General features: G+C 49.9%; 1 protein-coding gene across 1 annotated transcript in view; it reads right to left on the bottom strand.

Annotated features, from left to right (window-relative positions):
- Nucleotides 1–25,009, bottom strand: part of LOC137435018 (nebulin) — a gene marked incomplete at its 3' end in the record, with an annotated part of 363,563 nt that overhangs the window by 184,449 nt on the left and 154,105 nt on the right. Inside the window, 2 exon segments of the mRNA XM_078785019.1 lie at nucleotides 10,767–11,078; nucleotides 24,895–25,002. Of these exon segments, the coding sequence (XP_078641145.1) occupies nucleotides 10,767–11,078; nucleotides 24,895–25,002 (420 nt within the window).

The raw sequence follows: 25,009 nt of genomic DNA, 5'->3' as shown, positions 1-25,009 counted from the left end.
CAACATCAGCAATTTGCACACAAGCACAAGTCACTGTACACAGGTACAACTCAAGTCATGATAACCTTGCTGGATTGTACAGAAACCTACACTACCGATACAGATAAGAATTAGATCTAATCATGGACCCCGCATGTTTCAATACGTAAAGAAAACTGTTTCTTCTAAGTTGGCTATGCTCAATAGAATTCGCGACTGTGTTCCTCAAAGCAGTCTGCACACTCTTTTTACAAGCTTAGTTTTGCCATCTAGAATATTGTTGTAGAATTTAGGGAGGACGGTACGAATCGCACAACACGATGCTGAAGCTGAATAAATGTTTAAAAAGAGCTGCAAGAATAATCCTTGAGGTATGCTGTATGTAGTACTGTTGTGTACCTCTAGACAGAAAGACTATTGCTAATAGGGTACAGATATTACTCACTGCTCTAAGCATTATTTAGTTGAAATGTATGAAGCTGCAGTTTAACCACTGAATGTACAGTGCCAGAAGCTATGCCACCAGAATACCCTCTGTGTACATACATAGTTTTACCAATTTGCCATAATTGTGTGACATGTATTTTACCATAATTTGGGGCATGTATTCCTTTTATCATTACTATTATTGGGATGATTATAGATTAGAAGTTTGCCATCATCCTTTGCATGTAGTACAATCATGTTTTATTGTAGACATACTAAATGAAATGTGAGTTGATTAGATGAACACAAATGTAATTTTGCTTGTAAAGGTCATGTCAGACATGCAGGGGTAAAAAAAAACATGTTCCTGTCATAAAGAATACAATACATAATGTGCAATTACTTGAATATTTTACTGGCCTGTGATACATCAGGGTATTACAAGAGGAAAGATTGCCTACAGACATGCATGGTGATCCTTTGATGCTCTTTATCAATTGCTAGATGCGTACATTTTGCTAGATAATGTAAAGGCCAGTGTACTTGTCAGAGTGCAAGATATATCAGAAAGCATTAATTTATGAACAGTAGAATGACAAACACTTTGTGAATATATGATCTTCATTTGGTCATACAGACTTGGCATTTAATATGGAATATATTTTTTTTCTTGACTTGGGTTTACTTTCTTAACTCAGTATATCAATCTGGTGAGTTTCTTTTAGACTTTGGTGATTTATTTGCTAAAAGAACCATGTCACTGATTGTCTGTCGCAGCAAGAAGTCAACAACAGGATTATATCACAGGTGGCATGGCAAAATGTACAGACAGGTGCATTTGATGATTGGCTTCACAGTCGGGTATACAAGGGTTGTTGCGTTCTGTATTAGTGGAAAACAACTGCTGCACGTCTCCAAAAGTTATTGCCGCTTCCTCTGGAGATGGTCCGTCAACTCGACAATGCTGTTTGTCATGGAGTGGTGGCTTTACGAAATTACGGCATGAAACAGCGTGCTATTGCTCGGCAGTATGGCATCACTCAAGGTCAGGTGTCAAAGATCCTGAAACGAAATGTTCAGAGGGGTGTCCCTACTCCAATACCGAGGCCAGGACGTCCCCGCAGAACCACAAGGAGGGATGATCTCCAGCTGCACTGGTTAGTCCGCAATGGCCGTACCAAGTCAGCTAATCGGCTTAGGGCTGAGTGGCAGCAACTGACAAATGTGCCTGTATCCAGAAGGCTAGTCAACCAATGACTGGTTCAAGCAGGCTATCGTGCCAGGCGTCCCCTGAGAAAGCCACGCCTGACCAGACAACACCGCCAGCGCCGATTGCAGTGGGCCAGAGAGCACCGTCAATGGCAGCCAGGACACTGGAATCACGTGATCTTCAGTGACGAGTCTAGATTTCTGGTCTATCGTCAAGATGGCCACGTCCGAGTGCGCAGACAAGTGCATGAAGCCTACAACAAAGATTGTATAGTGCCAAGAGTCCAAGCTGGATGTGGTGGGGTGACCGTTTGGGCTGCTTTTCATGCAGGGGGCAAAACTGACCTGGTTGTTCTGAATGGAAACCTGAACCAGTTCAAGTACAGGGCCTTTCTGGAAGAAACATTGCTTCCATTTGCTCGTGCAGCCTTTCGAGGAAACTTTGTCTTCCAAGATGACAATGCATGGCCTCATCGTGCTCGCATGATCCAACACTTTCTTGCTGACCGTGGTGTAGAGCATATGGAGTGGCCTGCCATGTCCCCGGATATGAATCCGATAGAGAACTTGTGGGCAGAATTAACGCGTCAAATCGACCACTTGGACCAGCAGCTGACCTCTGCGCATGAATTGCAGCAGGCTATTGTCACTGCATGGCAAACGATTCCTGTCCAAACCTTGGCAAATCTCGTGAACAGCATGCCTCAACGTGTACGTGCTCTCCTGAATGCTCGTGGGGGTTACACGAAGTACTGAACTGTAATTTCACTGTCCGTAATCCCAGTCGTAATTTAACTTTTGTTTTTGTTAAAAAAAAATTTGGCTAATGTGCAAAATAAAGAGATACTTCTGGAAAACGTACAGAAGTATAACACAGTACTGTCCGTGAATTGAGTTCGATATCAGTTTACATCACTTTCAAGGATCCATTTATTTGTTTCGAAATGTCAAATGTGGTTTTTGTTTCTTTTAAAGGTCACATTAACAAAATCTAGAATAATTTCAACATCATTCCAATGAACTTTTGGTTCTAAGACATCTTGAAAAGTAAGTTCACCCCCACAAAAAAATATTCCATATTAAATGCCAAGTCTGTATTTGTGGAAGATGTTATGTGGGGATGAGTATCATATCTCCACTATATAATGTACATCCCTGTAGTGATTTCACTATAAATCTCAATCTAATTTTCAACAACTACTACATAAAGTTTAATCAAGTGTCTCATTTCATAAGAAGTTGTTTTAATTTGTTCCGACAATTGTTACAACTCACCAAAATGCTTGCTAGTGATTGGCCAAGGGCATATTTATATTTGTTATTGATAAGTAATTCTGAAACAGGACAAAGATGGTTAGGTATGTGTAACAGCATCCATAATCCATGAAATTATGAAATATTCAATGTATATCTTGTCAACTAAACATATTAATGTGCACATGTCATATGGTGCACAATTACCATATACATGTAATTTAATGATTGAACTGTGTTTGGTTATAAAATTTTGTTGTCTTAATTTCTATTCTTCTTTGACACAAAGAATAACATTGTTTTATTTGGAGATACATTCTAGTATTGGATGTGGTTTATGGTATGATGGACATTGCCTCCGAAACGTTTCAGTTTTGTTTTGATACATATTGGCACTTAAAAAGCTTTTAAAGCTTTTTGTCTCGTCTTTGACAGTTCATCAATTTCAAATAAGATAGTAAAACAACAACAGAAATAAATGAAGAGGCTTGGTTTGCATGTGTCATGTTCACAAATAAAACATTTATTAATGAAAAAGAATGTGCATTTAAATTAATTAGCTGTTATTTCAATTTATGTTATTTCAACAATTAACTGTGATAAATCTGAAATAATCATCATTGGCCCAAAAACGCTCACCAAGTCCACCCATAACTTTGCCCTCAACATCGACGGTTTCCCAGTATCCACCTCCCCTCACATCCGGAATCTTGGCATCATCTTTGACCAAACCCTCTCCTTCGACAAATACACTAAACAGATCACAAAGACAGCCTTCTTTCACCTGAACAACATCGCCCGTCCCCGTCCATCCCTCTCCTCCACGGCTGCAGAAACCCTCATCCACGCCTTCATCACTTCCCGTCTGGACTACTGCAATAGCCTCCTTTATGGTTCACCCTCAACAATCACCAATAAACTCCAATACATTCAGAACTCCGCTGCCCGTCTACTCACCCATTCCCGGACCCGTGACCACATCACCCCCGTCCTTTACAAGCTCCACTGGCTCCCCATCTCCCAGAGAATCCAGTACAAAATCCTCCTCTTGACCTACAAAGCCCTCCATAACCTGGCCCCATCCTACCTGGCTGACCTCCTCTCCAGACACACTCCCACCCGCAACCTCCGCTCTGCTGGTACCAACCTCCTGACCCCCCCCCCCCCCCCCCCCCATCCGGACCAAATTTAGATCCTGGGGGGACAGGGCCTTCTCCATCGCTGCTCCCACCCTCTGGAACTCGCTACCTCACACCATCAGAGACTCCTCCTCACTCACCACATTCAAAACATCACTCAAGACCCACCTGTTCAACACTGCATTCAACATTTAACCCACAGCATCTAACCCCTGACTATCTCCTCTCCTTCTCCCTCCTTTGTGCTTTGAATATTTCCCTATTGATTCTTTTTTGCAATTGTTTTTATGTTTTGCTATGCATTATGTTTTGCACTCTGTCAAAGCGTCTTTGGGCTTCCTGAAAAGCGCTATATAAAATAAATGCATTATTATTATTATTATTATTTCACAACAAATTGAATGAGACAAAGGGAAATGGAAAGTTTGTTCATTGTTGTAATGGAGGATGTTGCGAGAGGAAAGGAAATTAGAAATTCAGTGATTTTACAAGATGTGAAGAGTGGATTTGATGAAGTGGAATAGATGAATGGAATTGTTGATGAACCCGATGTCAGAGAAGAGAGAAAATTCATTTCAAGCAGAACATATAAAATATAGCAGATAATAGACAAGAGAGAGGGGGGGGGGGGGGGGGGGATGATGACCATGTCACAGAATATTCAAACTGGTTTTGACAAAAAATAAAGAAAGTAATTGAATATTAAATGAAATAATACATGGAGCATCTCTTGGATAGTTAGCAAGCTGTAATATACAAAATATGCTATGGATTGGTGTTGTATTTTGTTAGTGCCATTATTCTTTTTTTTTAAATCCGCTGGTGGTTCTAGACCAAAAAAAGCCACTAAATCATAGTTGTCAAGGCATCCTTCAGATAGGATGTAAAACCAAACATGGTAAATTAATTTGCATAAAAAAACACCCACATGTAACATTTCTTTGACGAGTAATAGCACATATATGCCATGGATGGGAGCTCTATTTGCCATTATTCATTCAAAGAATCCACCAGTGATTATAGAAAAGAAAATACAGTAAATCATAGTTATCCAAGCATCCTTTGGGTAGGATGTAAACTCAAATGTGTTCCTGGATCATAGAAAATAAATTGAGTCTTCAAGATTTCATACCAAATTCGTATATCACGTACTCGCGGAGAGGATTCCGTTGGAAGTCAGTCAGTAATAATCCTTATTATACAATCCCCCAACAGGACTCAAGAGGGCGACAAACAGAAGTTCTGAAATTTTAAATTACTATCACTAAATAATGTGCAAGTTTTATCCTTGACGACTTTGTGTGTTTATTCAATGTATTTTTCCTCATCTTTCTACAAAATTTCAAGTAGTTGCCAGATGGTGGTTGCAAAAGTCAAGAAATAGAGCTCTTTCTGCTCATTGCATTGCGGTCTAGATCTTCACCAAAAGCTAATCATTTCGTCCTTGTCGCAAACTCAACCTCTCCACCAAGTTTCGTCCAAATCCGTCCATAATTATTTCGTGTTATATATCAGTTTTAGCTGGACGGTTTTGAGGGAGTTCATGGGGGTTACGGATATGGTGTGAGAAATGGAGAAGGTGAAAGGATTTTGGAGTTTGCTGATGGAGCTGATTTGTTGATTTGTAATACTCAGTTCCAGAAAGGGGATAATAAGCTTGTTACATACACGTCAGGTGGGTCAACGACAACTGTTGACTACCTGATGGTGCGTAGGCGAGATAGGGAGCACCTCCGGGACATAAAGGTGATCCCGGGGGAGGAGGCTGTTTCACAGCACCACTTGGTTGTCTGCGACATAAGGGTGAAAGGTGCGAGGAGAGCTCGGCGGGTGAAGTACCAACCGAGAATGAAGGTGTGGAGGTTGAAAGAGGTGACAGTAAGGGAGGCATTAAAAGAGAGGCTGAGTCGGGTCGAGGATGATGTGGTTGAGCTTGAAAGTGGTTGGATGTCAATTGTCAATGAAAGATAGTCTGTTGGGAGCCGTTGGTGAGGTATGTGGATGGACAAAAGGACCACCGAGGCACTCGGAAACATGGTGGTGGGATGATGAAGTTGGAAAGAGGATTGATGAGAAGAGGAAGAAGTTCAAGGAGTGGCAGGAGGCATAGGGTACGGGAGCAGAAAAAGCAGAGCATGAAAGTTATAAGGCAGCCAAGAAGGCTGCAAAGAAAGAGGTAGCAAAGGCGCAGGAGACATGTAGGAAAATGTTCGGAGAACGCTTGGATTCGGAAGAGGGTCAGAGAGCGGTATTCAGGATTGCAAAGCAGATAGTGAAAGAGAGGTGTGATGTGATGGGGGTGAGTTGCTTGAAGGATGAAGTGGGACAAATCGTTGTGGACCCAGATGGAATTAAAGGAAGATGGAAAAGATATATGGACATGCTGTTGAATACAGAGAATGAATGGGATGGCAACATAGAGAGTAACCCAGTTTTAGGACTGGCAGAGAAGATAACTGAGAAGGAAGTTGAGGAAGCGATAAAAGCAATGAAGAGTAGAAAAGCGGGAGGGCCAACAGGAGTTGTGGGAGATATGTTGAAGGCAGCAGGAAGTTGGGGTGTGAAGAGAATGACAGAGATCTGTAATCTGGTGGTGAAAGAAGGCCGCATTCCAGTGGATTGGGAATTGAGTACCCTTGTCCCTCTATACAAGGGGAAAGGTGACCCTCTGGAGTGTGGCTCGTACCGAGCGATAAAGTTATTGGAGCATGGAATGAAGGTATTGGAAAGGGTGTTGGAGAGGAGGATAGGAAGAAGGTGAAGATCGACGAAATGCAGTTTGGATTTATGCCAGGAAGAGGAACGACAGACGCGCTCTTTATTGTGAGGCAGTTGCAGGAGAAGTACATGGAGAAGAGGAAGAAGTTGTTTCTTGGGTTTGTTGATCTGGAGAAAGCATTCGATAGGGTTCCACGCATAGTATTGACATGGGCATTGAGGAAGTTAGAAGTGGAGGAATGGTTGATCAGAGTTGTGATGGCAATGTACAAAAGAGCGCGCACAGCTGTAAGGACAAAGGACGGGAACAGTGGTGAGTTTGAGGTGAAGGTGGGAGTGCATCAGGGGTCATAACCTAAGTCCACGACTATTTGTAGCTGTGATGGAGGTGCTGGCTCAGACCGTAAAGGCGGGGTTTACCGTGGGAGTTGTTGTATGCAGATGATCTGGTGTTGATTGCGGAAAGTATGGATGGACTGAAGGAAAAGATGAACAAGTGGAAGGAAAGTATGGAGACAAAAGGTCTGAAGGTGAATATAGGAAAGATGAAGGTGATGGCAAGTGGTAAAGCATGTGGTGAGGTGGAAAGAACTGGGAAGTGGCCATGTGCTGTGTGCAGGAAGGGTGTCGGAGTGAACTCCATTCAATGTACAATGTGCGCTGAGTGGGTTCATCAAAAATGTAGTGGTCCGAGAGGGTCATTAACCAGTGTGGCAGCTACATTCAAATGTAAGGTGTGCACAGAGGGAGCTGCAGATGGAGGAAATGTTGAGTTGGATCTTGGAGACGGCGTGAAGCTGGAAGGTGTGAAAACATTTTGCTATCTCGGAGACATGCTGAATGGAGAAGGTGGATCAGACTCGGCAACAGTTGCTGGAGTGAGATGTGCATGGAAGAAGTTTTGGGAACTGAGTGGCATGCTGATGAGGAGGGGAGTGTCGTTGAAGCTGAAGGGAAAGGTGTATGCTGCATGTGTGAGAAGTGTTATGATTTATGGGAGCGAGACATGGGTAATGAACATAGAGCAGCAACGAAGGCTGGAAAGGGTGGAAATGCGAATGGTTCGGTGGATGTGCGGAGTATCGTTGAGAGAGAGGAAGACAAATGATGAATTGCGAAAGATGATGGGAATAGAGCCTGTGATTGATGCTGTGAAGAGGAACAGGTTGAGATGGTTTGGTCATGTGTTGAGGAAGGATGAAAGTGACTGGTTGAGAAGAGTGATGGAAATGAATGTAGAAGGAAGTAGAGGACGGGGAAGACCGAGAAAGACTTGGCTAAAGACGGTGGAAGAAGACATGCGGGCAAGGGGGTTAACAAGGAGAGATGCAGAAAATAGGGCAAAACGGGGAAGATTGTCATGGGGACCGCAAGGCTAACCCCCGCTCTAGTAGGGAAAATGGCCTTAAAATGCATGTTGTGTTGTGTTGTATATATATATATATATCAGTTTTAGCCCTATCACTTAATGGTGAGGAATCACTTTAAAAATAAAAAAAATTCTCGTGTCCGAATCCATATTCAGACCTTCACCAACATCGAATCGATTGGTCCTTGTCACACACACAACATATCTGCCAATTTTCGTCCAAATCCGTCCACAAGTTTTTGAGATATCCTGCTTTGTATCATTTTTGGCTCAATCTCCCAATGGTGAAGAAACACTATAAAAATTCTACTAGCCGGATCAGAATCCGGATCTTCACCAAAATCTAATCATTCTTCTTCGTCCTAAATTTTGTCCGTCCTTTTATTTTGAGATAGTTTGTTCACAAACAAACAGACAAACAGAAAGGGGTGAAAACATAACCTCCATCCACCTTCGGTGACGGATGTAATAACTTTGTCTGTTATCTTAATTCAGACGTGTTATCAGGCAACATGAGGCAAACAGGGTGCAATGGAATGGAAATAGGAAGGAGATTGATTTCCAAGGTCCACTGGACAATATGTGACATCTATTTGATTTTTCTTTTATGCTTAGAGGGACTTTGGGTACTTCCTTTACGTAGAGAGCATTTTAGTGACTAAATTGCCCATGGGGGCATTGTGTCAACCATAATGGGTGGAATGACATCAATTTATACCAGAGCAGGTCTGGTGCAGCAAACACATAACACTCCCCATGACGGTCATTAATTGGCCAGCTACGTTTGCACTGATATTCTGATAGCAACATGGCAAATCTCCAAGAAAAGGCTTGGTTTCAAGAAGCTTACAACCCAAATCCTTCATTCTGCTCCTTTCAAACAAATTTCAACTAACTTCTGGGATGCCAATCTACTGACCTTAAGCCACCAACATCGCCCAAACAATATATTCTTCTTTTTTTAAAGGCAGACATATAACAATTGACACAGCCTCCACCTTTCTACTGATTCTAATATTAGTGGAATATCTAGGGTGGGGAGAGTAGCAACGTTAATTTTTTAAAGGACAGTATGGGCTACATTTTTGTAATTTCTCCAACAAACCACATGAGGTGTGCAGGGCCAAAGGAAGGCATTAATTCTCTATGTAAATGTGTACCTTGTAGCACCACCTAGTGGTGCTGGCAGAGGGTATTCCAATTTCCATTTTTACATGAGCAACACTGAGGCTAAAGTACTCTTTGCATGTGTAAATTTGACCTCCTCCCCTCCCCTTCCCTTCTTCATGCCCCCCTCCCATACCCCTCACACCCCCATTTTCCCTCCTCCCACTCCCCCCCTTCTGGGCAACGCCAGGTACTTCAGCTAGTGATTATATAACAAGTAGATGGTATTCATAGAATACTTACCCTGCGCAGTCAACTTGTTGTGAGTCAACTGTTCTGTTTTTGAACATTTTTTTTCTTTGATCCAATATGGATTCCAGAACACGTGAGTGATGACATCATAAATTTATATTCTCTAATATAATTGTCGCATAGATCACGCCCAATACATTTCAAACTGATCAGACTAAGCGTTGTACCTGTTGAATTATGACATCATAATTATAGCAGCAATGACGTCATCGTTAAGAACAGCTATTCACCATATTGAGTTCTTTACAATGAGCCATGTTTCCATTTTTTTCCATGCAGCGGTTTCGGAGATATAGAGGTGCAACTTTTTTCGATTTTTTCCAAGATGGCGTCTGTACCACGTGACCTATGTTATAATCATCATTTAAAAAATCTACAGGAGGAGCTGCACATATTTTGAAAATTTCGTGTCCACGGTCTAACAGTTGCAGAGGAATTTTTGTTTTATTCATACTGATCAGATCAAGCGTTTTACTTGTCGAATTATGACGTCATAATTAAGGCGCCGATGACACCATCATCAACATATCTTATTCCCCATGGGGAGTACTTGACAATGAGCCATGTTTAAATTTTTTCCATTGAGCTGTTTGGGAGATATAGAAGTGTAATGTTTTTCCAAGATGGCGTTCGTACCACATAACCTATGACGTCATAATTATGAATAAAAAAATTGTACTGGCGGAGGTGCTTCTATGGTAAAATTTCGTGTCAATCGGACCAACAGTTGCCGAGAAAATGAATTTTTAAAATGCAGACACGTACGGCACACGTACACAACTGAATGCTTAACCCCGCTTTTCGCTTCGCGAGCGCAGGGTAATAAGGTTTATGCAAACTTAGATCAAGGTATTAAATAAAAGCTCTGCTATAAACCATTTCCTTGTTACCCTCCCAAGTCTAAACTCTATTCTCACCTTTATTCTTTCATATCTCTCTTTTCTCACCTGTAAAACTATATTTCTGAACAATGAGTTGTCTCACACTCTTCCCTGTAGGATTATAGCTCTGCTGCCCAGCATGACCTCGAGGTCTCTCCTATTCCACTACTGAGCTTCACTATACTCGCTGAGACCTTGTTTTCACTCTAATACATTTCTCTCCTAGTGCTAATGTCTATCCATTTGTCGTCATCCCACCCTTTGCTCCATATCGGCTGTTGATCCGTTGCACTCTATTGTTTTGCTCATCCATGAGCTTCGATACCTGTATTAAAAACAACAACAAAATAAAAGAATACATTCATTTCTTACATCACTCTGCAGGTCATTCCTGTTCCGGGCCAGCGCAAAGCTAACAGCATCCGGCAGCATGGTGTACTGGTGGAACGTCTGCTTGTACCCTTGATCGCTGATCATGTTCTGGGCTTTCTTGGCATGGATCACATTTATCATGTCGTTTGAACAGTGGTACTTTGTCTTGCTCTGTTCGTGAGCCTTCTTGTACTCGCGGTCACTTTGCATCTTGGCCACTTTCATGGAGTGAACCAGTTTTGGGTCATCGTGGAGGCTCTGCATACCCACATGATGTCCTTTCTCTTTCATGTATGCCTGCTTGTACTTGTACTGAAAATAAAATACAAAGATACTTTAACATGAAGGCCATTTATATCTGAACAACGTTAGTCATTGCAACATTAAAATCAACATTCAATGTGTGTATGATAAAATTCACCAGAAATATGAGATAAATAATGCGTAATCAAATACAATAGGCTTAAGCTGTATCTTTTTGCAGAAATGTGACCTGAGCCACTCTGGAAGAGAGTAGGTTTCTTTAACAAGGAATACTCAGGGTGATTTTTCAACCATAGAGTTGGCCTCAACAGGGATTACGAATGACACATTTACCCAGCCTTTTATACAGTACAGGGTCCAACCAACTCTGTGGTCTGAAATGTCAAACCTACTCTTTGTTCATGCAACATATTCACCGAGTTAGATGTTCCTGCCATTACCTAATAGATAATAGACTATTTTCTACGACAATAGCTATGCCAAATTATATTTTCTGCTGGGTAACTTATTTTTCACTTCCCAATGGAAGTCCAGGAGAAAATGTTTGAATTTAGCCAAGGTGCCAGCACACAGCAGCCTCGTTTTTACAAAAATCACGGTGGGATTTGTGCTACGCGCAACCAAGTGCGATACATCAACATGATACCCAGCTGGAATGGGTCCTTCCATAAAAGCCATCAAAGCAATCTAAAGAACTATTCCATAAAAGCAATCAAGAGGACAAATTTGGAAACACCATCTGGCTGCAAGTATTCATGGTGAAACTATGTGGAGTAGAGATAAAACTGTTGGATTTAAACAAAAGAGAGGAAACATCAATGAAAGAAGCAAAACGCACATCAAACCCAACGCATCTGTCATGTGGAAAAAGGCTCAGGTGGAATCTTTTGGTTACAGAGTGGTCTACAACTGGGACTATTTGAACACAGAGTGGTCTTCTTAAATGCCAATCGAAGATCACTCCGTGGTAAAAATGTTAGACCTGAGCTTTTGTCCATGCAACAAATTCTTTGATTTGGATGTTTCCTTTTATTTAACTTCATCTGAACTTTGTGTGTTTGCCCAATTTCAAATCTTTGAGCCGTTCGTATTCTAGGTTCCATACATCTTAGAGAGCTGGAATTTGACCCACTGTCCTCTTTTCTGGTACATTTTCATCTAACAAAATGTAATTTTGAAAATTAAAAATTAAAAAAAATTAGGTTTAAAACTTTTTTGAAATAAAAATGTGTAGCCCTAAAACATGTTTTTTCATTTACTTGTTTCTAATGAGATGCCATTTCCCAGCTGCATCCATTTGTTTCCCAAGAAAGGAAACATATTTATTTGTAAAAAAAAAAATTGGCCTGATATCGGATTACTTGTTGCAGAAACTCCATTATCTATGTTTTCCTGTAAAAACAAACAATCATTGATGATGATTAGGTGATGATTGATGATGATGATTTTCAAGCATACTAAAGTATGCTTGTTCTACTACATCATACTAAAATTCTCAGATGTCAGCTGTTCTCAGTGTCTGAGTATCTGTTCTATCTAGATATCTGGAGTATCTGTTCTCAGATATCATTCTAAAATAGGGTCACAAAATGAAGGTTGTAGCGATTTCATTGGCCCCCTCCTCAAGGGGGTTTCCCCATGGAGGGGGTTTTCCCCGCTATTGCTGCCAATGGGGTAAGTGTCACATTTCTCTATGACGAGACAAGAAGGGAAACATAGGCCAATAAACATATTATATCCCCAAGGCAAGGTGTGTTGAGGTGTATACCCGTGTTAAGCTAGCTTTATCGTGGCGTTTTTCCAAGGCTGCTTCTAATAACAAAACAAATGATAATAGCATAATATTAATGTTATTACAAAACAATATTAAAACTAATAATGTCCCACCTCCCCAAGGGGATTTTCCATCTTGAACAAACACCGTGTCAACATTTATAAATAGCTTATCATGGCGTTTTTGTAGGAGCAACGGCCCAACGGCCTCTACCAGAGGTAAAAATATTATAAATCACAACCACGTATGATTAGCTTTTTAAACAGTCGCTAATGCTGTTTGTAACACACAAAAAAGAAATATGGAGGAATCCAGACATCACTCAATGTTTATCCCATCGCCAAACGCACCAGATCGTAGATCTACTGTAGTCTATATACCCCAAAAGGAATAATAACACGATCCTTCCTGCCACTAACGTGCACTTCTTCCAAGGCATTTTTGTGGTGTTTTTCCACAGCTGCTTCTCATTACAAAAGTAATAATCCTCATGATAATGGCATAATATTAATGATATCTTTTCCATGACCTGATCTAACATGTTATAATGCTATGCATGCTCTTGTGGTGCTGTGCACACACAACTCGCTTGCCAAAAAGGTAGGCCACAACGCGTGGTACAAACGAAAGCACTTTATTACAAGCTCGCACATCAGCACTGGGCGGGCTCGACCTTCGAGCCCGCATATATGTCCCGAGGCCACGCCTTGCCCCCGGGCGTGGCCGATCGGCTGAAAGGCGGGGCATGAATCTCAGTTCCATGCCCGGACGCTCGCGCCACCCACTGGTGCGCGGAATTATTGATCATTGTGCCCGCCACACGCGCCCCCCCAGAATTCCCGCGCACCTGAAGGGTGACCTTGCGGGGAAGCCGGATGACCCGGCCGAAACGCCCTCTGTGATGCGTGCAGGGCTGGGGGGTAGCGGGACGGCGGGGCTGGGGGGTGCCGGGGGTCTGACCGCCGGGGGGCGGCCTCGACGCGGAGGCAGAGCTGCTTGCGGGGGGTGGTCCAGATTGAGGTGGGCCGGCTTGAGGCGGTCCACGGAGATACGATCCGGAGCACAGCCGATGTCCACGATGAAATGTTTGTCCCCGGTCTCCAGCACGTGGAAGGGCCTGTCGTACAGGGGCCGCAGCGGTGCCCGGTGGGCGTCGTGCCGGACGAAAACGTACTCCGCCGTGCGAAGCTCCAGGGCGACGTGGGAGGACGGGCAACCATGGTGTGCCGTCGGCACTGGGGCGAACCTCCTGGCGGTCTCCTGCAGGGTGGAGCGCTGTTGCGCCGCGGACCAAGGAGCCGTGGAGTCGGGGATAAATTCGCCCGGCACCCGCAGCGGTTGTCCGAAGACCAGCTCCGCCGAGGACGCGCTCAGGTCGTCCTGGGGCGCCGTCCTGAGGCCTAGCAGGACCCAGGGAAGCCTGTCGGCCCAGCTGCCGTCGTGGAGGCTGGCCCGGAGCGTGGCCTTCATTGAGCGATGAAAGTGCTCGCACAGGCCGTTGGCCTGGGGGTGGTAGGCCGTGGTGCGGTGCAGTTTGACGCCGAGCCCTTGCGCCACCGCTCCCCAGAGCTCCGAGGTGAACTGGGGGCCGCGGTCAGACGAGATGTCCGAGGGGGCACCGAACCGGGCAACCCACGTGGCGATGAAGGCTTGCACGACGTCAGCCGCAGCCGTCGCCGCCAATGGCACGGCCTCCGGCCACCGGGTGGTGTGGTCCACCATGGTGAGGAGGTGGGTGAACCCCCGCGAGGGGGGCAGAGGTCCCACCAAGTCGACGTGGACGTGGCCGAACCGACACTCGGGCACCGTAAACGGGGCCAACGGGGCCTGGGTGTGGCGGTGGACCTTTGCACGCTGGCACGCGAGGCACGTCCTGGCCCAGTCGCGGACGTTCTTCCTGAGGCCATGCCAGACGAACTTCGCCGCAACGAGCTTCTGGGAGGCCTTTGTGCCCGGGTGGGACAGGCCGTGGATGGCGTCGAAAACCGGGCGCTGCCAGCCAGCGGGCACGATGGGGTGAGGCCGGCCGAGGGAGACATCGCACAAGAGGGCCGTGCCCGCGACGTCGAACAGCACCTCAGTGACGCGGAGGTCCGTGACGGCGGTCCGCAAGGCCTGGACGTCGGGGTCGGTGGTCTGGTCCTCCGCCATCCGGGCATAGTCGATCCAGAGGTTGACCGCGTGTGCGACGAACCGGGAAAGGCAATCCGCCACCGGGTTGTCTTTACCCGCGACGTGACGGATGTCCGTCGTGTACTCGGACACGGCAGAGAGGTGACGTTGCTGCCGGGCCGACCATGGCTCGGTGACCTTGGCCATCGCGAACACAAGGGGCTTGTGATCGACGAAAGCCGTGAACGGGCGGCCCTCGAGCAGATGGCGGAAGTGTCGGACCGCCAGGTGGAGCCCGAGCAACTCGCGGTCGAAGGTGCTGTAGCGGCGTTCGTGCAGGCGAAGCTGCCGGCTAAAAAACGCCAGCGGCTGCCAAGCACCACTCACTCACTGCTCGTGCACCGCGCCCACCGCGTAGTCCGACGCGTCGGTGGTGAGGGCGATCGGTGCATCGGGCGCCGGGTGCGCCAGCATGGTGGCGTTGGCCAGGGCCAGCTTTGCGCCCGCAAACGCCACGGCCATCGGCTCCGTCCAGGCGATGTCACCTTTGCCCGCCTTGTGCCGGAGGGCCTCGTGCAGGGGGCGGAGGAGCTGGGCGACGTGGGGCACGAAGCGGTGATAAAAATTCACCATGCCCAGGAATTCCTGGAGCCCCTTGATCGTGCGGGGGCGCGGGAAACTCTTGACCGCCTCCACCTTGGCCGGCAAAGGGATGGCCCCGTGCCTGGTGATGCAGTGCCCCAAGAAGTCGATGGCGGTGACGCCGAAACGGCACTTCGCGGGGTTGATTATCAGGCCGTTCTGGCCCAGGCGTTCGGAGCGTGCGGAGGTGGAGCAGGTGCTCCTCCCGGGACGCGCTCGTGACTAGGATGTCGTCCAGGTAGACGTAGATGAAAGGTAAGTCGCGCAAGACGTTGTCCATGAGCCGCTGGAACGCCTGGGCCGCATTTTTCAACCCAAAAGGCATCCGCAGGAACTCAAAGAGGCCGAAAGGGGTGATGACGGCCGTCTTTGGTACATCGTCCGGTCGTACGGGGACCTGGTGGTAGCCCGGATGAGGTCCACCTTGGAGAAAACGGTCGTGTTTGCCAACCGGGCGGAAAAGTCTTGAATATGCGGGACCGGGTAGCGGTCGGGGGTGGTGGCATCGTTGAGCCGGCGGTAGTCACCGCACGGCCGCCATCCGCCGCCGGGCTTGGGCACAATGTGCAGAGGAGAGGCCCATGCGCTGTTGGAGCGCCGTACGATGCCCAGCCGCTCCAGCGTGGCGAACTCCGCTTTCGCCACGGAGAGCTTCGTGGGGTCGAGGCGGCGCGCCCGGGCGTAGACCGGTGGGCCGACGGTGGGGATATGGTGCTCCACTCCGTGTTTGACGGCCACCGCTGAAAAGGTGGGCCGCGTGAGTGCCGGGAAACTGGTGAGGAGGCGGGTAAACTCGTCCGCTGCCGGAAGCGTACAGACTAACCTCACCGGGACGGAACCACTCAGTAAGCCGCTTGGCAAGCCGCTCGGTGAGCCACTCAGCGAGCTGCTCAACGAGCCGCTCAGCGAACAAGCGAGCGAGCTGAAGGTTTCGGCCTGGACGAGACGTCGACGCTTAACGTCCACCAACAGCCCATGGGCACAAAGGAAATCCGCACCGAGCAGGGCCATTGGCACGCTGGTGGTGACGAACGACCATTGGAAGCGTTGCCCTCCGAACCGCAGTGAGAGGCAACGCTTCCCGAATGTGCGGATGGGTGTTCCGTTGGCGGCAAGCAAAGTGGGGCCCCGGCCCGTGGCTTGCTTGTCGGACGCGGAGGCAGGGAGGACGCTTACCTGCGCTCCCTTGTCGCACAGAAAACGACGACCAGACGAGGTGTCCGTGATGAGCAGGAGGCTGCCGGAATGGCCGCCGCTCATGGCCGCAAGTGAGCGCCGGCCCGGTCGTTTCCCGACCCGTCAAAAGAACACGGCGGGCGGCACGTTCTAGCCTTGCGGCCGAACCTGGCATGATAGTAGCACCAGGTTTGCGGCGGTGGCGGCCGCGTCGGCCGTACCGGCGGTGGCGGCCGCGTCGGCCGTGCCGGTGGTGGTGGCGGCGGCGGTAGTGGGCGGGGCATAGCAGCGGCCACGAGGGAAGCAGGGGGCGCTGTAGCCTCCGCACCGGGATCCACTATGGCAGCACCGTACACCGACCGCGTGTCGCAGGCCGCGAAAAATTTGTCGGCCTCTCCGGCCAGGGCGCGGGGTTCCGTTATTTTTGAACCGGCCAGCGCGAGGCGCACCTGTACAGGTAGCTGGCGGAGGAAAAGTGTTCGGAACAGGAAATCCGGGCGCTGGTCTCCAAGAAGGGACAGCATAAAATCCATCCGAACGGACGGTCGTGTGTCGCCGAGGGCAGGAAGGTCCAGGAGGCGGTCGGCGCATTCGACCTCTGTGAGCCCGAACGTGGCGAGGAGGAGACGTTTGAGCTCCGCGTACTTGTGGTCACCCGGCGGGCGCCGAAGGATGGACATGACGCGGGCGGCAGTGCCGAGCCCGAGGGCGGCGACCACGTGGTAGTACATGGTCTCATCCGCCGTGATGCCCCGGAGTTGGAATTGAGCTTCGGCCTGCACAAACCAAATGTCGGCTTGCGCTTCCCAGAACTCCGGGAGTTTGACGGTGACGGCGTTGGTAGCCATGGCGCGTTCAGGGGTCAGCGACGGCTGAACCAGTCGGGGTCACCAGTGTGGTGCTGTGCACACACAACTCGATTGCCAAAAAGGTAGGCCACAACGCGTGGTACAAACGAAAGCACTTTATTACAAGCTCGCACATCAGCACTGGGCGGGCTCGACCTTCGAGCCCGCATATATGTCCCGAGGCCACGCCTTGCCCCCGGGCGTGGCCGATCGGCCGAAAGGCGGGGCATGTATCTCAGTTCCACGCCCGGACGCTCGCGCCACCCACTGGTGCGCGGAATTATTCATCATTGTGCCCGCCACACTCTAATCTAACATGATATAATGTCATGCATGTTTTGATCCTTGCAATGACCTGATCTAACATAAGAATAGTAAAAATAATTGGCAGTAATAATCACTGGCGTCACTAGAGGGGTGCGGGGGGTGGGGGGGGGGGGGTGCGGACCGCACCGGGTGACACTATCAAAGGGGGTGACACCAATTTTTTGCAGTGTCAAGGCTTTCCGATCTTGCGATATTATCAATTGTAAGTGAGTTGGTGAAAGGCATTGATTTCGATGAAGTGATTCACAAGTTCGCAGCTTTGAAGGCCAGGAAAGGAAAGTTCTGAATTAGTCGCGATGTTCACCAAGTGCTGAAATGCTTGTGTATTAATTTTGTTCCTGTTTATTTTTATGGTATTATTTCATTTATGAGTATATTTCCAGATGCATTTGTCTACAAGTTCTACATTATTTGGGCCGTTATTGATTATGCAACATTAATCCATTAATGTATCTCATGTAACAATAAAGTTTAACGTTAAAATCAACAATTTGGATGTAGTTCTTCAACGTTTTTACTTCAAATTCTATTGTTTTCTTACCGAATTTTCACTTTAACCACATGAAACTATGTAAATGTAAATACATTTAGGCTGTGCGTATGACATTGTAATTTAAAGGTGTAATTTTAATTTTGCTAGTTGTTTATGTCACTACTATTGTCCCCCGTCGCACCGCGGAGCGAAAGGGGGACAATGGTTTTCCTCTCCGTCCGTGTGTGTGTCCGCCCATGCGTCCGTCCGTGCGTCCGTCCGTGCGTGCGTCCGTTCGTCCGTGCGTGCGGGCGTGCGTGCATGCATGCGTAAGTGAAGGACTGAATTCTAATTTGGTGTGTGGGTGCAACCCACGTCAAAATCCAAGATGGCCGCCGCCATGTATGTCTGACGCCATGTATGTCTGAACCTTGTGAACGGATTATCTTGAAAAATAAGCGAAGTACCAACTTCTAATCTGGTGTGTGGGTGTACCTACGCATAAGGAAGAACGCTATTGAAAATTGGGTCGCCATGTCAAAATCCAAGATGGCCGCCTTGCGTCTTCCACTTTGTCAACTCACATCACTTCACCGATGGGGGACCTAGGCGTAACGCTTGTTGCCATTACATTCAATGATATACGGGAATTACGATTTACGAGTAACGTTAGTGCAAAAAACATTACTAAGGTTTCTGTATGGGCTGGTATGGGAGGAGGTCCATGTCGTCAGGTTCACTATGTATCGGTCAGTCAGGTTCCGAAGTTTTTTCGTTCAAATTTTTTGGAGATGAGCAAAACTATACATTTTTTGGAATATTCAGAGCATGGAGAATCCGAAAATTAATGTTGGCATTTGCGTAGACACCTTTGCGAAAATGACACTCAGGACAGTGATGAAGATCTGTAAAAGCATATTCCTGAACGGTATAGACCTAGTAGATCCTGTGTATAGGACTTATAGTTCAATCTGATACTAACAAGGCTGCTTTTTTGCTTTATAAACCCATACCTATAACTTCAAAGGACTTGCAATATTGTGGTGCTGTGCACACATGACTCGATTGCCAGAGAGGTAGGCCACAACGCGTGGATACAACAAGAGTCTTTATTAAGAGCTCACACTTCAGCACTGCGCGGGCTCAAGCTTAGAGCCCGCATATATGTCCCGAGGCCACGCCTTGCCCCCGGGCGTGGCCGATCGGTCGAAAGGCGGGGCATGCGCTTTCGTTCCACACCTGGACGCTCGCGCCACCCACTGGTGCGTGGAGTTATTGTCCCTTGTGCCCGCCACATGCGCCCCCCCAGAATTCCCGCGCACCTGAAGGGTGAGTTTGCGGGGAAGCCGGATGACCCGGCCGAAACGCCCCCTGGCGATGCGTGCAGGGCTGGGGGGTAGCGGGACGGCGGGGCTGGGGGGTGCCGGGGGTCCGACCGCCGGGGAGCGGCCTCAACGCGGAGGCAGAGCTGCTTGCGGGGGGTGGTCCAGATCGAGGTGGGCCGGCTTCAGGCGGTCCACGGAGATGCGATCCGGGGCACCGCCGATGTCGATGGTGAAATATTTGTCCCCGGTCTCCAGCACGCGGAAGGGCCCGTCGTACGGGGGCCGTAGCGGTGCCCGGTGGGCGTCATGCCGGACGAAGACGTACTCCGCCATGCGAAGCTCCGGGGCGACGTGGGAAGACGGGCAACCGTGGTGTGCCGTCGGCACCGGGGCGAACCTCCGGGCGGTCTCCTGAAGGGCGGAGCGCTGTTGCGCCACGGACCAAGGAGCCGTGGAGTCAGGGATAAATTTGCCCGGTACCCGCAGTGGTTGCCCGAAGACCAGCTCCGCCGAGGACGCGCGCAGGTCGTCCTTGGGCGCCGTCCTGAGGCCCAGCAGGACCCAGGGGAGCCTGTCGGCCCAGCTGAAGTCGCAGAGGCTGGCCCGGAGCGCGGCCTTCATCGAGCGATGAAAGCGCTCGCACAGGCCATTGGCCTGGGGGTGGTAGGCCGTGGTGCGGTGTAGTTTTACGCCGAGCCCTTGCGCCACCGCGGCCCAAAGCTCCGAGGTGAACTGGGGGCCGCGGTCGGACGAGATGTCCGAGGGGGCATCGAACCGGGCAACCCAAGTGGCGATGAAGGCTTGCGCCACATCAGCCGCAGACGTCGCCGCCAATGGGACGGCCTCCGGCCACCGTGTGGTGCGGTCCACCATGGTGAGGAGGTGGGTGAACCCCCGCGAGGGGGCAGAGGTCCCACCAAGTCGACGTGCACGTGGGCGAACCGACGCTTGGGCACCGCAAATGGGGCCAATGGGGCCTGGGTGTGGCGGTGGACCATTGCGCGCTGGCACGCGAGGCACGTCCTGGCCCAGTCGCGGACGTCCTTCCTGAGGCCATGCCAGACGAACTTCGCCGCGACGTGCTTCTGGGAGGCCTTCGTGCCCGGGTGGGACAGGCCGTGGATGGCGTCGAACACTGGGCGCTGCCAGCCAGCGGGCACGATGGGGCGAGGCCGGCCGAGGGAGACGTCGCACAGGAGGGCTACGCCCGCGGCGTCGAACGGCACCTCGGTGACGCGGAGGCCCGTGACGGTGGTCCGCAAGGCCTGGATGCCGGGGTCGGCGGTCTGGTCCTCTGCCATCCGGGCATAGTCGATCCCGAGGTGGACCACGTGTGCGACGGACCGGGAAAGGCAATCCGCCACCAGGTTGTCTTTACCCGCCACGTGACGGATATCCGTCGTATACTCGGACACGGCGGAGAGGTGACGCTGCTGCCGTGCCGACCATGGCTCGGCGACCTTGGCCATCGCGAACACAAGGGGCTTGTGATCGACGAAAGCCGGGAACGGGCGGCCCTCGAGCAGATGGCGGACGTGTCGGACCGCCAGGTGGAGCCCGAGCAGCTCGCGGTCGAAGGTGCTGTAGCGGCGTTTGTGCGGGCGAAGCTGCCGGCTAAAAAACGCCAGCGGTTGCCAAGCACCACGCACCCACTGCTCGTGCACCGCGCCCACCGCGTAGTCCGACGCGTCGGTGGTGAGGGCGATCGGTGCATCGGGCGCCGGGTGCGCCAGCATGGTGGCGTTGGCCAGGGCCTGCTTTGCGCCCGCAAACGCCACGGCCATCGGCTCCGACCAGGCGATGTCACCTTTGCCCGGCTTGCCCCGGAGGGCCTCGTGCAGGGGGCGGAGGAGCTGGGCGACGTGGGGCACGAAGCGGTGGTAAAAATTTACCATACCCAGGAACTCTTGGAGCCCCTTGATCGTGCGGGGTCGCGGGAAATCCCTGACCGCCTCCACCTTGGCCGGTAAAGGGACGGCCCCGTGCCTGGTGATGCGGTGCCCCAAGAAGTCGATGGCGGTGACGCCGAAACGGCACTTCGCGGGGTTGATTATCAGGCCGTTCTGACCCAGGCGTTCGGAGTGTGCGGAGGTGGAGCAGGTGCTCCTCCCGGGACGCGCTCGTGACTAGGATGTCGTCCATGTAGACAAAGAGGAAAGGTAAGTCGCGCAAGACGCTGTCCATAAGCCGTTGGAACGCCTGGGCCGCATTCTTCAACCCGAAAGGCATTCGCAGGAACTCGAAGAGGCCCAAAGGGGTGATGATGGCCGTCTTCAGGACATCGCCCGGTTGTACGGGGACCTGGTGGTATCCCCGAATGAGGTCCACCTTGGAAAACACGGTCGTGTTTGCCAACCGGGCGGAAAAGTCCTGGATATGCGGGACCGGGTAGCGGTCGGGGGTGGTGGCATCATTGAGCCGGCGGTAGTCCCCATACGGCCGCCATCCCCCGCCGGGCTTCGGCACAATGTGCAGAGGAGAAGCCCAAGCGCTGTTGGAGCGCCGTACGATCCCCAGCCGCTCCAGCATGGTGAACTCCGCTTTCGCCACGGCGAGCTTCGTGGGTTCGAGTCGGCGTGCCCGGGCGTAGACCGGCGGCCCGACCATGGGTATATGGTGCTCCACCCTGTGTTTAACGGCCACCGCTGAGAAGGTGGGCCGCGTGAGGGCCGGGAAACTGGCTCGGAGGCGGGTAAAGTCGTCCGCTGCCGGAAGCGTGCAAACTAAACTCGCAGGGACGGAACCTTCCAGCAAGCCGCTTGGCAAGCCGCTCGATGAGCCGCTCAGCGAACAAGCGAGCGAGCTGAAGGTTTCGGCCTGGACGAGACGTCTGCGCTTCACGTCGACCAACAGCCCATGCGCACATAGGAAGTCCACGCCCAGCAGGGCCATTGGCACGCTGGCGGTCACGAACGACCATTGAAAGCGCTGCCCTCCGAACCGCAGTGAGAGGCAATGCTTCCCGAATGTGCAGATGGGTGTACCATTGGCGGCAAGCAAAGCGGGGCCCCGGCCCGCGGCTTGCTTGTCGGACGTGGAGGCGGGGAGGACGCTTACCTGCGCTCCTGTGTCGCAAAGAAAACGGCGCCCGGACAAGGTGTCCGTGATGAACAGGAGGCTGCCGGAATGGTCGGCGCTCATGGCCGCAAGTGAGCGCCGGTCGTTTCCCGACCCGTCAAAAGAACACGGCGGGCGGCACGTTTTAGCCTTGCGGCCGAACCTGGCATGGTAGTAGCACCAGGTTTGCGGCGGTGGCCCCCGCGGCGGCCGTGTCGGCGGCGGTGGTGGTGGCGGCGGTGGTAGTGGGTGGGGCATAGCAGCGGCCACGAGGGAAGCAGGGGGCGCTGGAGCCTCCGCACCGGGAGCCACTACGGCAGCACCGTACACCGACCGCGTGTCGCAGACCGCGAAATACTTGTCGGCCTCTCCAGCCAGGGCGCCGGGTTTCGTTAGTTTGGAACCGGTCAGCGTGAGGTGCACCTGTGCAGGTAGCTGGCGGAGGAAAAGTGCGCGGAACAAGAAATCCGGGCGCTGGTCTCCAAGCAGCGACAGCATGAAATCCATCTGGACGGATGGTCGTGTGTCGCCGAGGGCGGGAAGGTCCAGGAGGCGGTCGGCCCGTTCGATCTCTGTGAGCCCGAACGTGGCGAGGAGGAGACGTTTGAGCGCCTCGTACTTGTTGTCGCCCGGCGGGCGCCGAAGGATGGACACGACTCGGGCGGCAGTGCCGGGCCCGAGGGCCGCGACCACGTGGTAGTACCGGGTCTCGTCCGCCGTGATGCCTGGGAGCTGAAATTGAGCTTCGGCCTGCACAAACCAGACGTCGGCTTGCGCTTCCCAAAACTCGGGGAGTTTGACGGCGTTGGTAGCCATGGCGCGTTCGGGGGTCAGCAACGGCTGAACCAATCAGGGTCACCAGTGTGGTGCTGTGCACACACGACTCGATTGCCAGAGAGGTAGGCCACAACGCGTTGGTACAAACAAAGAGTCTTTATTAAGAGCTCGCACTTCAGCACTGGGCGGGCTCGAGCTTAGAGCCCGCATATATGTCCCGAGGCCACGCCTTGTCCCCGGGCGTGGCCGATCGGTCGAAAGGCGGGGCATGCGCTTTCGTTCCCCGCCTGGACGCTCGCGCCACCCACTGGTGCGTGGAATTATTGTCCCTTGTGCCCGCCACAATATCATGTATTATGTAATACAGTTATATCACAAATATGAAGACAATGGTTTTCAATTATCTTTGTTTGTTGCTTTTCTATAATCCTGAGCACTATTTTGAGGCCTTTATTGGATTCCTTGATCCAGAAAACATAGGATTAGCATATTTAATTAAGTTTCTAGGTTGACTCGAAGCCGAGATAGCGCAAAATATGTATTTTATGGCGGCCATTTTGAAAATCCAAAATCTGTGTCTGTGCAAATGCCAACATTGATTTTCGGATTCTCCATGCTCTGATGATTCCAAAAATGTATAGTTTTGCTCATCTTCCAAATTTTTGAACGAAATTATTTGTTAACATAGTGAACCTGACTAATGGGGGAGGAGGGGGGGGGGGGTGACACCATGAGTTACCGCACTGGGTGACACCAACCCTAGTGACGCCACTGGTAATAAGAAGGATAATAACATGACTCTCCCTGCCGCTCCCATAGTAAACGGATAAACTAGTGCATAAAAATTAGCTAAAGTAACATTATCTCAAGAGCTTGTCAACAGTTTTTAATAAATCTAAAAGGCATGTAAAATATTGGAATTAATAATTGTGAAATGTGTTGCATAAAAGTGTATAAATAAGGGTCAAAATTGAAATAATAGATATTTTCAGAAACTAGATATGTATTTCCAGCTTGGTAACACTTTTTCTTGGGGATTTTGGTAAATTCTTTCTGGTGCTTGTAGAACTTGCATTGGCGATTCTGTCTCTGTACACAAAAATGTACTTTGTACATTCCAAAAAGTTGGTCCTAATGCACCGATTGATTGTCTGTCCAATTTCAAACATTTGAAGATTTACATCAAAATAGGAAAAGTGTTTCGAGGCAACTTCAATGTCTTGTAGGAACCAAAGATACAAGGCATCCAATTATCTCTTACTGCACATACAGTACATAGTCACTGTAAATTATTTTTCTGCATGTCTGTGAAAGAGCTTTGAATTGAATGTGAAGGAAGATGCCATTCACCCACATCACTAGCGATGTCTCGTGAGGCCTTGGCGATTTTGATAGGAATGGCATCCAATCTCATGTCGCATCCTTTCTTCTTGGTCTCCTCCCAGCCCAGTCGGTAATAGTTCTGTCAT

This window comes from Myxine glutinosa, chromosome 1, assembly GCF_964187855.1.
Source record: "Myxine glutinosa chromosome 1, kmMyxGlut1.1, whole genome shotgun sequence".
NCBI lineage: Eukaryota > Metazoa > Chordata > Myxini > Myxiniformes > Myxinidae > Myxine > Myxine glutinosa.
Note: the sequence above shows the minus strand (reverse complement) of the source record. Positions and strands in the feature narration are given on the sequence as shown.